General features: G+C 34.9%; 1 protein-coding gene across 7 annotated transcripts in view; it reads right to left on the reverse strand.

Annotated features, from left to right (window-relative positions):
• The window catches only part of ROBO2 (roundabout guidance receptor 2), a 655,957-nt gene that overhangs the window by 62,178 nt on the left and 574,811 nt on the right, over positions 1-18,968 (reverse strand). For all 7 annotated transcript variants that reach the window (XM_065913481.1, XM_065913477.1, XM_065913480.1 and 4 more), the window contains exons 17-18: positions 14,881-15,052; positions 217-399 (exon numbers count right to left, since the gene is read on the reverse strand). In XM_065913481.1, coding sequence (XP_065769553.1) covers positions 217-399; positions 14,881-15,052 — 355 coding nt within the window. The remainder of the gene's footprint in view (positions 1-216; positions 400-14,880; positions 15,053-18,968) is intronic.

Raw genomic sequence — 18,968 nt, forward strand, 5'->3', positions numbered from 1 at the left:
TTATGCTTCCTTGGAGATATAGGCAAAAAGATGGCCTTATGGTCATAATGTGATATGATGAAGAGCAGTGTATTAAAGCATGTTGTTTATAATGGTTTAAATCAAGCAATAAACACTCATTCATTCACTCATTTCATACTCCATTTCATTCCTTCTCTTGCATTTTATCATATTTCTAAAGCTAAGATATTTTCTTAGCTGGAAATAGCCTCTTACCAGCATAATTACTGAGTCCCTTTCTCTTCTTTCTTCGCCAGTACAACCAGATGCTAAAACCCATCAGAATTACCCAGCAGGCACCACCAATACCAGCTATAAAAGCTGGTTGCTTCACAACATCAGTGATTTGCTCAGTTATGCTGTTATTGTTTTCAGTAATGACGACTTCATTTCGTGCCCCTATGGAAAAAACAACAGTGTTACTACTAGTAAATATTAAGACCCAAAACCCCACAAAAATACATGCATGCTATACCAAAGGCACAGAAGATTGTAACCTTCTTTGAAGCAGGTAATATTTATTGTGTCCTGACCCTGTAACAATTTACTAGTAAGCAGATTTTATAAGTTTAAAAAGAAGAATCAAATTATAAGTTTGAAATGTGATTAAGAACATTGCTCCTTTGTGTTTTGTTTTGTTTTATTAAGGACAGATTCAGACCACTTCTTGATTTATTGCCTCATATATAAGTACTAAAACAAGTGTGTGAGCTGAAATAATAATAACTTTTCTTCAGTTAGGTAAAGCATTTTGTAAGACAATTCTCATTCAAAAAAAGAAAAGCAACTATAACATTTAAACTGGGTATTTGCAAATTACCTTTCCCCTACAGCACTGCTATACAGATGATCAAAATACTTCTCTTAATATTTTACCAAATACTTTACCTTGATCAAACATACTTTAATTTTCTGGAAGGTACTGAAACTGCTATATTAAATAATGATAATAACATAAACATTTTTTCATAGAAATTAGTATCTATAGTTAAAATCTCACAAAAAGATAAAACTCCTAAATGCCCCTTAAAGTATCTGAAACTAATTTGAAAATCCACTTGAAAGTTGGCTACTAAACAACTTGAAAATTAATTCTAAGGTCTGTGTAACAAATCATACATTTAAATCTAGACTAAGATTATTCTAGAAGTTGTCACATTTCTCACAGTTTAGCCCTCTCAGACATAATAAAGACAATCTCAATCCACATTTTTAAACAGGTTTAAGACTCATGGATTTCTAACATTACTAATGAGCATTACTAAGATTTAGGTGCTTATTTAATAGATGAATGAATTCAGAAACTGGAAACTAAGTGAATTCTCATATTAATATCATATCTCATTAGTGAGTAAATAAGTAATTAAAAGATAAATTGTAAGCAAAATATAAAAGGCAAATTTCAGCATACCATATCAAAGGAACATGTAATTCTCTTGTTTTAGTTATCCTGGCACTGTAACATAGTGGAAAAAGCAAGGTCTTTGAAGTTCCACATTTGAGTATCATCTCTGTCACTTCCTAGCTAGGAAAGCAGTGGGTTTATGTAGGGTACTTAATCTTCTGGAATCCCTGTTTCTATTAGCTGGTGACAGTAGCATCTATTTCATATGTTTGGGAGGATTAATCCAGATGATGAATGTAAGGAGTGGACTTCCCCAGTGGCTCAGTAGTAAAGAATCTGCCTGCAATGCGGGAGATGCAGGAGACGAGCAAGATCTCCTGAAGGAGGGCATGGCAACTCACTCCAGTAAGTTGCCTGGAGAATCCCATGGACAGAGGAGCCAGGCGGGCTACAGTCCACGAGGTTACAAAGAGTTGGACATGACTGAATGATCAAGACTTTACTTTTAGTTTACTCCTACCTGAGTGGGTCTTAAGTACCTCGTAGCTTTACATGGGCCATAATTTGAGTCACAAATTATGTTCCTATTATGTTCCTATGTTCCTATTATTATTGTCACAAATTATGTGTTCCTATTAACCTCTTTACATGTGCAAGCATATGTGCTTAGGCATGCTTGCATTGCTGGCAGATTCTTTACCATCTGAGTAACCAAGGAAGCCCCAGGTAGGAATATAAGTTGTAAATTATCTAGATATGAGAGTCCTTCAAACCATAGGTGATTTGTTTACCAAGGTTTCACCTTTCTTCCAGAGAAGAAAATTAGCCTGCATCTCCCAGCCTCCCTTATAGCTGAGTGCAACAAAGTGACTGAATATTGGACAATTGTACACACACAGATGTATGGTATCTCTGGACCAATCCATGTACCACTGAGACGGCACTTCATACTCTCTTTCCTAAGGTGTTGGATAGAACAAGGGCTCAGTTGTGGGATGCTGACCCTATGAGACACGGTACATCATTGGCTGGAAGGATCCACATTTCATGAAAAACTCAATGGAGTAGAAACCCCATCCTCCATTCTGCAAACCCATATCAGACTGAGTATGAATAAGAAAGAAACTTACTTTGTTAAGCCAATCAGAATGCCCATTTGTTTGTCATTTGTTGTTCAGTTGCTAGGTCGTGTCTGACTCTTTGTGACCCTGTGGATTGCAGCACGTGAGGCTCCTCTGTGCTTCACTCTCTGCCAAAGTTTACTTAAGCTTATGTTCATTGAGTCAGTGATGCTATCTAACCATCCCATCCCCTGCTGCTCACTTCTTTTGCGTTCCACCTTTCCCAGCATCAGGGTCTTTTCCAAAGAGTCAGCTCTTCCCATCAGGAGTATTGGAAACTCACCTTCAGCAACAGTCTTCCAATGAATATTCAGGGTTGATTTCCTTTAGGATTGACTGGTTTGATCTCCTTGCTGTCCAAGGGACTCTCAAGCATTTTTTTCCTGCACCGCAACTCAAAAGTATCAATTCTTTGGCACTCAGCTTTCTTCATGGTCCAGCTCACACACCTGAACATGACTACTGGAAAAATCATAGCTTTGACTATATGAAATTTTACTGGCAGAGTGATGTCTCTGTTTTTTAATTTGCTGTCTAGGTTTGTCTTCACTTTCCTTCCAAGGGGCAAGCATCCTTGAATTTCATGGCTGCAGTCACCATCTGCAGTGATTTTGGAGCCCCCCAAAATAAAACTTGTCACTGCTTTCACTTTTCTCCCTTCTATTTCCCATGACGTGATGGGTCTAGATCACTTGATCTTCATTTTTTGAAAGTTCAGTTTCAAGTCAGCTTTTTTACTCTCTCCTATCACCCTCATCAAGAGTCTCTTTACTTCCTCTTCAATTTCTGCCATTAGTGTGGTATCATCTGGATATCTGAGGTTGTTGACATTTTTCCTGACAATCTCGATTCCAGCTTGTTATTCATCCAGCTTGGCATTTCGCATGATGTACTCTGCATATAATTTAAATAAGCAGGGTGACAGTATACAGCCTTGTCATACTCCTTTCCCAATTTTGAACCAGTCAGTTGTTCCATGTCCTGTTCTAACTGTTGCTTCTTGGCCTGCATACGGGTTTCTCAGGAAACAGGTAAGGTGGTCTGGTATTCACATATCTTAGAGAATTTTCCAGTTTGTTGTGATCCACACATCAAAGGCTTTAGTGTAGTGAGTGAAGCAGAAGTAGATGTTTCTTTGGAATTCCCTTGCTTTTTTCTATGATCCAACAGGTGTTGGCAATTTGATCTCTGATTCCTGACTTTTCTAAACCCAGCTTGTACATCTGGAGTTCTCGGTTCACATGCTGTTGAAGCCTAGCTTGAAGGATTTAAAGCATACACTTACTAGCATGAGAAATGAACACAAATGTACAGTAGTTTGAACATTCTTTGACACTGCCCTTCTTTGGAATTGGAATGAAAACTGACCTTTCCTGTTCCAAGCCAGTGCTGAGTTTTTCCAAATTTGCTGACATATTGAGTGCAACACATTAACAGCATAATCTTTAAGCATTTTAAGTAGTTCAACTGGAATTCCATCACCTCCACTAGCTTGTTCATAGTAATGCTTCCTAAGACCCAGTTGACTACACACTCTAGGATGTCTGGCTCTAGGCGAGTGACCACATCAACATTGTTATCCAGGGTATTAAGATTTTTTTTTGTATAGTTTTTCTGTGTATTCTTGCCAACTTTTCTTAATCTCTTCTGCTTCTGTTAGGTCTTTACTGTTTCTGTCCTTCATCACACCCATCCTTGCATGCAATATTCTACTGTCCAATTTTGATATAGTCCAGTATTTCATTTCTCAAGTTTCTTTTGTGTTAATTTCCAGATTCAAAAATCACCTTTACCTGTGTGGAAAACCTGGTTCATTTTCCTAATCTATCTGCTTTTACTCATTATACATATAAACATAGTCTAAAATGTATTTAAAATGAGCTCATATTCATATATGTTGACTGTGCTAAACATTAGCTATTACTAAAAAGAGAACACCTTATAGCACAATCAGAAAAGAAAATCTGTCCTTCATTTGTGTCAAAGTGTCATAAAGCAGCATACTGAATATAGTGGAATATTTATGTTGCCCAAGGTGTATTAGCGTTTCTTGTACAAGTAGTATTTTTCAAACAATGTTGTCAGTTGAACTAATTAGAGCACAGACATGGGATGCGTGTGACCTGTGACAGTGTGCTGCTCTTTCAGACAAAAAAAAAATATAATGAAATATAATGTCTTCCTCCCATTGGAGAGTAATGAAGAACAAAACTAATTTGTTGGACTAAAAATTAATTAGACACATCAGATTCGATTGTACCTATTACTGTGAAAGTTTGCAGCTGTTCCACATATTATTACCAACTATGTAAGGTAAGCGTGAAATGGCCAAATGATTACAGAAACAAGTTATATTATTAAGCAAGATGATTGAGACTTTTAAGTCAATATAAGTTTAGTATATGACATGGCTGTCTGATGCTTATATATGTAAATATATTTGGTTGCTTTATTGTGTGTGCAGTTGCAAACAATTATGGATATTTTGATGTAAAAGTCACTTTAACAGCAGAAATGGCAGACGAACAATATTACTGTCAAGCCTGGGTGAGGCTGTTTATTATATTTATATAATATTTTAATTAAAGATCCTTTTAATGTAGCTTTCTGGAATAAAAGCTAAGCTGACAAGGAATAGATGAAACAGTACATTGTCTGGCATAAGACAAATCTAAAATTATCAGCCATAAATTACACCAAATGCCAATACATGATTTAATTAAAGCAAAGGGGAAATGAAGAAGAGTTTGAGTCACTTCAAGTGCTGTTTCCAGTACTGAGTAGACAATAGGGAAAGCATAAATTGAAAGAGAAGAGGAGATTAGCCATCACTAAATCACTTTTCAACTAAGGAATAACAGTTGTGTAGATAAGATTCAGACAAGATGTTAAGGTAGATATGTGGGAGTAATTAAAGAAACAATTAAACAGTACAACAGAAGATATTAAAAAGAAATAAATCTTTCGAGGACAAATAGTCTTTTTCAAATTGAACTGTGTCTGTGTGTGTGGTGTTTGTGTTTTTAATTTATTTCAAGTGGTACAGTTCTATTTTCTATAATTAGATCTTGGATAAGGTATATTCTATGCATATAAAGAGGAGATAGAAATATTACTTATTATTTTATTTTTTATTTCAAATAAAATCTGAAAAGTTGTATGATATATAAATTACAAGGTACTCATTATCCACTTGATCACTAAATCTTTTTAAAATAATACAAGAGTATTTATTTATTAGCAAAGATAATAGAAAAAAAAAAGAAACCATGAAAGGGAAATACAGATGTTTGATAATCCTACTGACTTTTGATTTAGAAAAATTACATTCAGTCAAACTTTTTATATGCATATGCTAGAGGGGCAGTGAAAAAAATGCTCTGCTTACTTATCAAGGAGCTGTCATAGAAAACTACACTTTTTGAAGTATGCTAGTTGCTCAGTTGTGTCTGACTCTTTGTGAACTCATGGACTGTAGCCCACCAGGCTCCTCTGTCCCTGGGATTCTCCAGGCAAGAATACTGGAGTGGGTTGCCATTATTGTCTCCAGGGGATCTTCCCATCCCAGGGATTGAACCTGGGTCTTTTGCCTTACAGGCAGATTCTTTACCATCTGAGCCACCAGGGAAGCCTTTCAAATATGTTTCAAATTTTTTAAGTGAAAACTTACTGCTTTATTTCTTAATAACATATTCTAAATATTACTCAGAAAACATGTAGAAACAAGAATGCATATCTAAATCTAAATCTGTGAAATCCTTTTGGGTGTATCTGTATTTCTTTCTTATTCCAATTTACTTTAGAAAATCTCAGAAGAGCCAAGATTATAGGCTTCCCTTAGGTTAAGAAATTAATTCAGTCTGTATGACTAATTAAGAAAGGGAATACAATTTAAAGAAAAGTTAATGCTATAACTTTTTTTAATGCTTTTATTATGTAAAAGAAAGAACACTTGGAGAATCTAAAAAAATTTAACATCATGATTGAATATTTCATGCACATGTGCTCAGTTGTGTCCAACTCTGTTCAACCCCACGGACTGGAGCCTTCCAGGCTCCTCTGTCCTTGCGATTTTACAACCAAGATGCTGGAGTGTGATGCCATTTCCTCCTCTAGGGAATCTTTCCTACCATGGGATTGAAACCATATTTCCTGCATCTCCTGCATTGGCAGGTGGACTCTTCATCACTGAGCCACCTGGGAAGCACATGACTGAATGTTAAATCTCCTCATTTACAATAAATGGCTTTGTAATAAGTAACATTTCCCAGATTTTGATAGTATGCTCTATATGCATCATTTCTGAAAATAAACAGAAAAGCATGGGAATGGCACATTTGTTTGTATCAAACTCTGGACAAGTATTTCTAAAATATATAAACTCTAAGAAGAATATTTAACAAGCTAAAGACAATGACAAATAAAATTAGGGTGAACTGAAGGGATTTGCCTTTTGAAAGAATAAAACCACTCAGGAAAAAAAAAAATCTGCATTTATGAGGCTTTCTAGCCCGTTAAGACAGTTCAATCCATGTAGGGCTAGGGAACTAGAGCCCAAGCTGAAAATTACGATTTTATTTGTAGATGTCAGAGGGCAGTATTCACAGCAGCCAGTGTGACTAAAAATTAAGGGAGAGACCACGTGAAAAAGGAGAGAAAGGAGGGTAATGTTCTCAAATATGTGCATAAATTCTCCCTCAGTCCTAGACTGAACTACGAACTATGATGTAGAAGGACACTTTAAAGGATCTTGTGAAACTCAAAAGGTAAAAGGCTGAAGAGGCTGATCAGACTGTCTCACAGCAGATATGGAAAAGTCTAAATTCCATCAAGTTAGGCAGATCAGACAAACATATTAGGCTTTTCACTGAAAGCTCGAGGGCTCCATGCCTTAGAAGTAAAATAAATAAATAAACTGAGGTTTGACCTAAAGAATATTGTCAAAAGACAAATAGTCCATACTAGCAAAATGTAAAAAAAAGCCACCACAAGAGTAAGATGATCAGCTAGTAACCTAAGTGCCTCTAGGTAAAAAACCAACACTCTTCAGAAGATCACAGAATTGTATAGTCTGTTATATACAATGTCCAACACATAGTACAAAATTGCCAGGTATGCAAAAACAAACAAAATAATAATAACAATCAAAGCAACAACAAAAAAAGAAGAAACAATGACCTAAGATCAAGAGGAATAGTAATCAATAGAAACAGACCACGAGATACCATGGATATTTAAATTAGAGGAAAAGGACTTTCAAACAGTCATTACAATATGTTCAATAACTTAAAACAATAGAGTTTATGAATGAACATATGGAAAATTTCAGAGGGAAATGAAAAAATTCAAAAGAGAACAAATGAAAAGTGTATTATTTAAAGTGAATAATTCACAGTATGCTTTCATTCCTGCCTATGTAGGAATAAAAGGAGTGGGACATGCAATTCCACCATGAACTAGTAAAAGCCTAGGCAAAATACGTGCAATTAAAGCACAGAATTATCAGAACAGGGACATAAATCAGAAAAATTCTAATATATTCACAGCTTTCTATCTGATGATAATTTCTAAAATGTGGTGCAGTGAAAGGAAGCCCAAAATAGCTGAATAACATTCCTGAGTTAAAGAGATAATGAAACCCAGGAACATGAGTAATACAAAATATTATTTCTTAGTTTTATTTGAAAGATTGTTTAAAGTCAAATCAATAATAATACTTTGTGCATCTTTTTAAATTATTCAGATTGAAATTGAAGAAAGTATGAAAAACCACTAGACCATTCAGGTACGACCTAAATCAAATCCCTTATGAATATACAGTGGAAGCAACAAATAGATTCAAGGGATTAGATCTGATAGAGGGCCTGAAGCACTATGGACAAAGGTTCGTGACATTGTACAGGAGGCAGGGATCAAGACCATCCCCAAGAAAAAGAAATGCAAAAAGGCAAAATTGTTGTCTGAGGAGGCCTTACAAATAGATGAGAAAAAAAGAGAAGCGAAAGGCAAAGGAGGAAAGGAAAGATATACCGATTTGAATGCAGAGTTCCAAAGAATAGCAAGGAGAGATAAGAAAGCCTTCCTCAGGGATCAGTGCAAAGAAATAGAAGAAAACAATAGAATGGGAAAAACAAGAGGTCTCTTCAAGAAAATTAGAGATATCAAGGGAACATTTCATGCAAAGATGGGCTCAATAAAGGACAGAAATGGTATGGACCTAACAGAAGCAGAAGATATTAAGAAGAGGTGGCAAGAATACACAGAAGAACTGCACAAAAAAGATCTTCATGACCCAGATAATCATGATGGTGTGATCACTCACCTAGAGCCAGACATCCTGGAGTCTGAAGCCAAACAGACCTTAGGAAGCATCTCTACGGACAAACCTAGTGGAGGTGATGGAATTCTAGTTGAGCTATTTAAATCTTAAAAGATGATGCTGTGAAAGTGCTGCACTCAATAATGTGAACTAATTTGGAAAACTCAGCAGTGGCCACAGGACTGGAAAATGTCAGTTTTCATTCCACTTGCAAAGAAAGGCTATGCCAAAGAATGCTCAAACTACCGCACAATTGCTCTCATCTCACACGCTAGCAAAGTAATGCTCAAAATTCTCCAAGCCAGGTTTCAACAGTACGTGAACTGTGAACTTCCAGATTTTCAAGCTGGATTTAGAAAAGGCAGAGGAACCAGAGATCAAATTGGCAACATCCGCTGAATCGACGGAAAAGCAAGAGAGTCTCAGGAAAACATCTACTTCTGCTTTATTGACTACGCCAGATCCTTTGACTGTGTGGATCACAACAAACTGTGGAAAATTCTTCAAGAGATAAGATGGAAATACCAGACCACCTGACCTGCCTCCTGAAAAATCTGTATTAAGATCAAGAAGTAAGAGTTAGAACTGGACATGGAACAACAGGCTGGTTCCAAATTGGGAAAGGAGCATGTCAAGGGTGTATGTTGCCATCCTGCTTGTTTAACTTATATGCAGAGTAAGTACATCATGAGATATGCTGGAATGGATGAAGCACATGCTGGAATCAATATTGCTGGGAGTAATATCAGTAACCTCATTTATATAGATGATACCACTCTCATGGCAGAAAGTGAAGAAGAACTAAAGAGCCTCTTGATGAAAGTGAAAGAGGAGAGTGAAAAAGTTGGCTTAAAGCTCAACATTCAGAAAACTAAGATCATGGCATTCAGTCCCATCACTTCATGGCAAATAGATGGGGAAGCAGTGGAAACAGGAGCTGATTTTATTTTCTTGGGCTCCAAAATAACTGCAGATGGTGACTGCAGTCATGAAATTAAAAGATGCCTGCTCCTTGGAAGAAAAGTTATGACCAACCTAGACAGCATATTAAACAGCAGAGATATTAGTTTACCAACAAAGGTCCATCTAGTCAAAGCTGTTTTTTCCAGTAGTCGTGTTGGATGTGAGAGTTGGACTATAAAGCTGAGGGCCAAAGAATTTTTGCTTTTGAAATATGGTGTTGGAGAAGATGCTTGAGACTCCCTTGGAAAGCAAGGAGATTCAACCAGTCCACCCTAAAGGAAATCAGTCCTGAATATCCATTGGAAGGACTGATGCTGAAGTTGAAACTTCAATACTTTGGCTACCTGATGCAAAGAACTGACTCATTTGAAAAGACCCTGATGCTGGGAAAGACTGAAGGCAGGAGGAGAAGGGGATGACAGAGGATGAGATGGTTGGATGGCGTCACTGACTCAATGGACATGAGTTTCGGTAAACTCCGGAAGTTGGTGATGGACAGAAAGGCCTTACATGTTGCAGTTCATGGGCTTGCAGAAAGTTGGACATGACTGAGTGACTGAACTGAACTGAATAGTTGTTTTAAGTGTTGTGTTAGTTTCTGTTGTACAATGAAGTGAATCTGTCATATGTATACATATATCTCCTCCCTTTGAACTCCTCTTTGAACTCCTTCCCTCCCCACCGTCCCAGTCCACCCATCTAGTTAACTACAAAACATCAAGCTATATAGCATAACCCTAGTAATAGCTGTATCAGCTATTCCCTGAGCTATAGAGCAGATTGACACATCCACTATGGAGAATAATATAAAGGTTCCCTAAAACACTAAAAATAGAACTACCACACAATCCAGCAATCCCACTACCGGACATATACCCTGAGAAATCCATAGTAAAAAAGACACGTCCTCCAATGTTCATTGTAGTACTATTAACAATGATCAGGATATGGAAGCAACCTAAATGTCTATCAATGGATGGATAAAGAAGATATGATACAGATATAAATAGAAAATTACTCAACCATTAAAATGAATGAAATTGGGTCATTTGTAGAGACTTGGATGGACCTAGATCTGTCATACAGAGTGAAGAAAGTCAGAAATTTCTATTGGGTTTCATTACATGTATAGAAGTAAAAGGTAAACCAATAGCAAACAAGCTTGAAAGGGAGGAGATGAAATAATATTTTCTAAGATACAATATAGGCCAGTCCTAGAGCAATCATTGCAAAAATAAGTATACTTAATAGTTCAATAGTTAGTATAAAATATTCTACAGAAAGTTATCTTATTCATCCTAAAGAAATTAGCAAATTTGGAAAAATAAGAACAAATTCAATAAAAAAAAAAAACAAAGACGAAAAGGGCATTTCTAAGCTACAAAACATGATAACAAATACTCCAAATTAAAAGCAAGAGATTTTCATATTGGATAAAAACTAAAGCTGAACAATATGTAATTTAAATAATAGAAATGTACATTAGATGCAGAGATATAGGAGTTTAAAGGACAGAAAAAATTAAAAAAACACAAAGACTTATAAGGCTGTACTATCATCAGAAATTAAGTTCCAAGACAAAGAATCTTACTAGGAAATAATGTGGGGCACTTCATAATGAAAAAGTATAAGTTTTTCAACTTATAAGACAACAATACTAATATGCACTTAGTTAAAACAGAGTAGCAAAATACATGAAATAAAAACTTACAAACAAAAAGGAGAAATATACAAATTTATAATTATACTGAATTTTTAGGCTTTCTTATTTATTAAAAAAATAAATAAACAGAAAATAAGTAAGGACCTGAATAATACTACCAACTGATTTGACTAATATTTTTAGAACATTCCATTCCAAATTAAAAAAATAAAAATGAACCTATTTTTTAAATGTACAAGGAAAAAAATAAAAGAAAAAAAATAAATGTACAAGGAACATTAACTAAGGTGAAATTCTGGGCTATAAAATAAAATATTTAAAAAGCTAAATTCATGCAAAATATACTTTCTGATCTCAGTGAAATTAAATTAGAAATCAACAAAAAGCTATATGGAAAATAGTAAAGCATTTATAAATTTAATAACCCATATCCAAATAACTTCTGCAAAAATCAACAATTTTTACAGAAACTAAAAAATGTTTTCAACTTTATGATAAGTGGAAACACAACACATCAAATTTGTAAAATCATCTGAATAAGTGTTCAGAGGAAAATTTAAACTTTAAATATTCACAATAAATACCCAAATCATTGATTTATTCTCAATCATTTCAATCTTAAGAATCAACATTAAAGTAAACAGAAGAAAGAATATCAGAAATTACTTAATTAGAAAACAAATAAATAAAACTAACAAAGCCAAAACTTTGTACGTTGAACATATTAATAAAATTGATAGATCCTTATCAAGATTCAAATTGGAGAGAGGGTGAAAAGAGAGAGAGGGTAGGTGGGCAATGAAAAAGGAGAATAGAGAGAGCATCAATCCACAGTATTTAAGAACAAAAGAGAAGTCATTACTGTTCATCCTTCAAACATTACAGTTAAAGGTATTACAAAAATAAGGAGATAGTGCAAATAAACATTTCATAATAAATTCAACAATTTAGACAGATTAGACAATTTCATTGATGGTCAAACACGAAAACTCCATTTACCACATGCAACAGGGAAGAAAAAATTGAATAAATATAAATTCATAATGATAAAAATAATTGACAGAGAAAACTCTAGGCACAGATATCATCACTGAATTCTAAAAGCATTTAAGGAAGAAACAGTACCAGGTCTACCAAAACTATTACAGAATGTAGAGGAGGAGGGAATATTTTCAGACTCATTAAAGCTAGCATTCCTGATTCAAAACCTGACAAAGACATTGGAAGAAAACTACCGATCACTATTTCTCATGAACGTAGATGCAAATCCTTTACAAATGCTAGTAAATCAGGTCCAGGAGCATCTGTGAAAAGCATAATGTAAGTCCTGACCAGGTGGGATTTATCCCAGGAATACAAGTTTATTTACCTTTGAATCTATTCACTAGAATTTACTGTATTAACACAAATAAGAAGAAAACATATGGTTATCTGAAATCACTCAGAAAAAATATTAAACTATTAAAACAGATAAATGAAGAAGTTAGTAAGGTCATAAGATAAAAGGAAAACACATAAAATTAAATTTTCATATAACATAAAATAGTTGAAAAATGAAATTTTATAAATCCATTAATAATAGTATAAAAAAACATTAAATATTCCAGAAAAATTTTAACAAAACATATGTTAAGGTTATACACTGAAAACTACAAGATATTGTTGAGGAAAATAAAGATATATAATGGAGAGGTATATCATGTTCTCAAAGAGAAACAAAGGCTATTAAAATAGTTAACCTTTTCAGTTTGGTGTATAGATTCACTGCATTTTCAATCACAATTCCAATATAATTTTGTAGAAACTAACATGCTGATTTGAAAAGTATATGGAAAAACAAAAGGTCTGGAACAGTGAAAACAATTTTGGAGAAGAAAAGGATGTAGTATTCACATTATTTGACTCCAAGACTTTCTATAAGCTATTAGTAATCAAGACAGAGTAATTTGGCTTATGAAGACATATAAAGATATGGAATGACATAGAGAATCCGGAATAGATGCACACATATAAAACTAACTGGGGAAAGGAAAGCTTTTTCAGTGAAAGATGCCTAGGTATTTTAATTTTACATATGGAAACAAATAAACCTCAACCCTCAAACCACATGCAATTTCTTTAAGACAAATTATAGATCTAAGCATACAATCTAAAACTGTAAAGCTTCTGGAAAAAAATATTTGCTCTCTAAATATAGGACACAGTTTCTTAGAAAGCACTAAACATGAAATAAAATTTTATAAATTATACATTACATACATTTAAAAGTTTTGCTCATCCAAAAGATAATATTAAGAAAAGGAATGAGAAAGCCATAAACTGGGAAAAAATATTTGCAAATAAATCTATGAGAGCAAACATATCAAAAATGAACAAAAACTTCTCTTAATCAGTAACAAAAGACAAAGGGCACCATTTTTAAAAAGGAAAGAAATTTTACAAAAGAAAATATGGGAATGGTCAATAAGCACACATGAAGTTGCCCAACATCATTAGTCATCACAGAAAACTGAAGTTAAAATGACAGTGAGGGGACTCTTAAACTCACTGCAGTGACTATAATGACAGATGGCAATATCAAATGTCAGTGAGGATGTAGAAAAATTAGGAGTCATATTCTTTCAGAGTGAGAGTACAAAATTATACAATATAAATAAATATTTACTTTTCTTATAAACTCAAATACATCAGTGCTATTACCCAGAAATTCTACTTCTAGGTCATTCTCCACAAGAAATATAAACATATATCCTCAAAAAGACTTACACATTCTCTCAAGAGAAAAACAGAGAAACAAAATATGATATGTTCACACATTGAATACTGCTCAGAAACAAAATGTATGAATTGCATAATACATATATGTGAGAATCTCAAAAATATTACATTTAGTGAAGGAAGTCAGACACAAAATACTATATTCTGTACAATTCCATTTATATATATTTCAAGAAAAGTGAAACATAATCCATGGTGATAGGGAGCAATTTTCTATAATGATGATAGTAGACTGAACAGAGATTTCTTCTTTGGGATAGTTTATTTGGATTACAAAGTTTTTTGGGGGCTGTTTCTGTTTAATTTTTGACATTTCTCTGGTTAAGAGAAAGCATATAAATGTGAAACGTAACACCCCTCCTTCAATAACTGCCTCATTTCCTACTATATTTCAAAGGCATCAAAATTACAAATGAAACTATTGATTAAAAATAATTTTCAAACCAACTCTCAGCATTTAAACTCTTAATCGTTATGATTTTAAGAAGTTTGTGGATATCAAAGAGCACGAACAATTGCTAAACTTTTTTTGTTAGAAACTCTAGTCATAATTATTTGCTTATATGATGTGTGTATCATATTACTCATTATTTACCAAATACCCACCTTTGGGATGTAGATTCAAAAAAATAACCCACCTTGTTACCAGTTGACTGATTCTAAAGCACAGATTATACAGATTGGTACTCACCAATTATTATTGGCTGTGGCTCACTTTTTACTCCAACTCCCGCACTGGTACTAGCTGCAACCTCTACCCGGTACTGAATACCTGGGAATAATCCACCAATGATTACAGATCGAATGGCTGCATCCACAGTTTTGTTGATGTGGAATCGTGTTTCATTCCCCAGACACCAGATCTATAGAAATGTAAAGTGAATATCAAAAGAATATAAAATTATCTTTTCTGATAATTAGTTCATTATAATTGATTAAATTTTTTAGTAGTGACCAGTCTATTTTCTAGGCTTATTTGTAAATCACATTTTTGAATGCCTAATTTAGTCTATTTATATATATATATATAATGTATATTTGTGTGTGTGCATGTGTGCACATGTGTGTTTGTACGTGTGTCTACAAAAGGAAAAATAAAAGAAAGTAAAAGTATGCAGCATTCCTTTGTATTTTACAAGGAACACTGAATACTCGGGACTTCTTTGGTGGTCCAGTGGTTGAGTCCATGTTACTACTGGGGATTCAGGGGCATGGGTTTGATCCTGGTCAGGAAACTAAAATCCTGCATGTTATTAGGAGTGGCCAAAAAAAACCCCAAAATACCCCACACACTGAATGCTCACAGAACTAGGATTCGACTTCAACACCTCTGCAAAGTCTGGACAATTGTCCTTGGTTGCAAACAGTATTTAGGTATGGATTAAAATGCATAAATTCCTCTGGTTAATTCATTTATCAAGATTTACTATGCATATAATATATTAAAATATGGTGATTATGTGTTGTAGTATCCAAAGTACATAGGTGCATATCTAAGTAATTTGTATTTCATTTAAGAAAATATTAACTTACACAGAAGTAGTTAACAAGATTAACTGACTAAAGTTATAGATATTGACTGAGATAAAATTAAAGTCAATATTTACATTGACAGTAATAAATCTTAATATTGATCAAAACATATCTACACACAAATACACATGCATGAGAATGAACGGAGTGGTGGGAAGTCTTTAAACACTGCTGTGAGGGATGCTAGGCTTGCACTTCCAATAAGAATTAAATTTAAAGCCACATTTTCTTTTGGGATATGAAAATCTGCTTGTAAAATATGTTGTAAAAAATTCTGTGTACACTTATTTCTATTTCTATCATATAGAATTTATAATCTGCATGGGGAGACACAAGGAGGAACATTTACAATTTGTTTCTGAAATAGGTAAATTAATGATACTTTTTCTCTAAATTAACATAATGACCTTGAATTTCAGACTTCTTTTAGTCTATGAAACCTAAGTTACTAATGCAAGAATATTAAATGTTACCAAAATATACACATTTGTACCAAAACAGGACAAACTCCTATGAGTGAGAAAATTTACAACTTATGAAAAATTACCATGTTGTGAAAAAAATAAATATTTAAATAAGTGGAATTTGAAGATATTTAGTCCTAGATGATACAAAAGTAAAATCCTAAACAAATTAAAGCACAGACACACACACCAAGGTAGATAATTCTTTGCTTTTTTTTTAATATTATTTTATTAGTTGGAGGCCAATCACTTTACAACATTTCAGTGGGTTTTGTCATACATTGACATGAATCAGCCATAGAGTTACACGTATTCCCCATCCCGATCCCCCCTCCCACCTCCCTCTCCACCCGACTCCTCTGGGTCCTCCCAGTGCACCAGGCCCGAGCACCTGACTCATGCATCCCACCTGGGCTGGTGGTCCGTTTCACCATAGATAATATACATGCTGTTCTTTCGAAATATCCCACCCTCACGTTCTCCCCCAGAGTTCAAAAGTCTGTTCTGTACTTCTGTGTCTCTTTTTCTGTTTTGCATATAGGGTTATCGCCACCATCTATCTAAATTCCATATATATGTGTTAGTATACTGTAATGTTCTTTATCTTTCTGGCTTACTTCACTCTGTATAATGGGCTCCAGTTTCATCCATCTCATTAGAACTGATTCAAATGAATTCTTTTTAACGGCTGAGTAATATTCCATGGTGTATATGTACCACAGCTTCCTTATCCATTCATCTGCTGATGGGCGTCTAGGTTGCTTCCATGTCCTGGCTATTATAAACAGTGCTGCGATGAACACTGGGGTGCACGTGTCTCTTTCAGATCTGGATTCCTCAGTGTGTATGCCCAGAAGTGGTATTGCTGGGTCATATGGCAGTTCTATTTCCAGTTTTTTAAGAAATCTCCACCACAATGAGGTACCATTACACGCCAGTCAGGATGGCTGCTATCCAAAAGTCTACAAGCAATAAATGCTGGAGAGGGTGTGGAGAAAAGGGAACCCTCTTACACTGTTGGTGGGAATGCAAACTAGTACAGCCACTATGGAAAACAGTGTGGAGATTTCTTAAATTCTTTGCTTTTAAAACAATGTGTCTTAGTTCAGTTCAGTAGCTCAGTCATGCCTGACTCTTTGCGACCCCATGAACCACAGCACGCCAGGCCTCCCTGTCCATCACCAACTCCCGGAGTTTACCCAAACTCATGTCCATTGAGTCAGGGATGCCATCTAACCATCGCATCCTCTGTTGTCCCCTTCTCCTCCTGCCTTCAATCTTTCCCAACATCAGGGTCTTTTCAAATGAGTCAGCTCTTCGCATGAGGTGACTAAAGTATTTCAGTTTCAGCTTCAACATCAGTCCTTCCAATGAACACTTAGGACTGATCTCCTTTAGGATGGACTTGTTGGATCTCCTTGCAGTCCAAGGGACTCTCAAGAGTCTTCTCCAACACCACAGTTTAAAAGCACAATTCTTCGGTGCTCAGCTTTCTTTATAGTCCAACTCTCACATCCATACATGACTACTGGAAAAACCATAGCCTTGACTAGATGAACCTTTGTTGACAAAGTAATGTCTCTGCTTTTTAATATGCTGTCTAGGTTGATCATAACTTTCCTTCCAAGGAGTAAGCGTCTTTTAATTTCATGGCTGCTGTCACCATCTGCAGTGATTTTGGAGCCTCAAAAAATAAAGTCAGCTACTGTTTCCACTGTTTCCCCATCTATTTGCCATGAAGTGATGGGACCAGATGCCATGATCTTAGTTTTCTGAATGTTGAGCTTTAAGCCAACTTTTTGACTCTCCTCTTTCACTTTCATCAAGAGAATCTTCAGTTCTTCTTCACTTTCTGCCATAAGGGTGGTGTCATCTGCATATCTGAGGTTATTGATATTTCTCCTGGTAATCTTGATTCCAGATTGTGCTTCATCCAGTATGAATGTGTCTTAATGCTTATAAAATTTCAGAATTTATGTAATTATGCTATTATAAAAGCACTTACTCTTATTTTCTTAGACACATTTCTTTATAAAGTGATGGGAATAATTTTAAAATAAATTCTTATGCAAATTTAGTCCATTTGCTTCAGTAACTTAACCATTAACTTAGGAAAACTGTACTTCAACAATTTTTTTTCCTAGAAGTAATAATGCTTTGAATAAAATTATTCAGCTTAATTTCACATACCAAGTATGAATTTCTGGGGTGACGTAGAGTGTCTAATTTTCTTTTCTAATAAATGTACTTAGTATGTTATTGTCAGAATTCTACAGATACTTATTAATGGCAAAAAAACCACAGTTTTGAATTTTTACAAGGTTTAATGATATGTTTTACTCTCCCATGTGATCTAATCATATCACAATTAATCAGAATCATTTCTCAAAGTTAGACAACTTGTGTTTCTCAAATGATGTCTCTCAAATGATGGTGAAGAAACAATGGATATATTCTGTTTCTAAATAGCAACAAATTCATCAGTTGAAAAATGAAAACTTTCTAAAATTTGTTTTTTCAATGGCTCCCTGATGGCTTAGTGGTAAAGAATCGCCTGCCAATGCAGGAGATGCGAATTCAATCCCTGGATTAGGAATCCCTGGTGGCTGAGATGGTAAAGAATTCCCCTGTAATGTGGGAGACCTGGGTTCAATCCTTGGGTTGGGAAGGTCCCCTAGAGGAGGTCATGGCAACCACTCCAGTATTCTTGCCTGGAGAATCCCCATGGACAGAGGAGCCTGGAGGGGTCCATAGGGTCACAGAGAGTCAGACACAACTGAGC

The sequence above is a fragment of the Muntiacus reevesi genome, chromosome 21 (genome assembly GCF_963930625.1).
Source record: "Muntiacus reevesi chromosome 21, mMunRee1.1, whole genome shotgun sequence".
NCBI classification, from domain to species: Eukaryota; Metazoa; Chordata; class Mammalia; order Artiodactyla; family Cervidae; genus Muntiacus; species Muntiacus reevesi.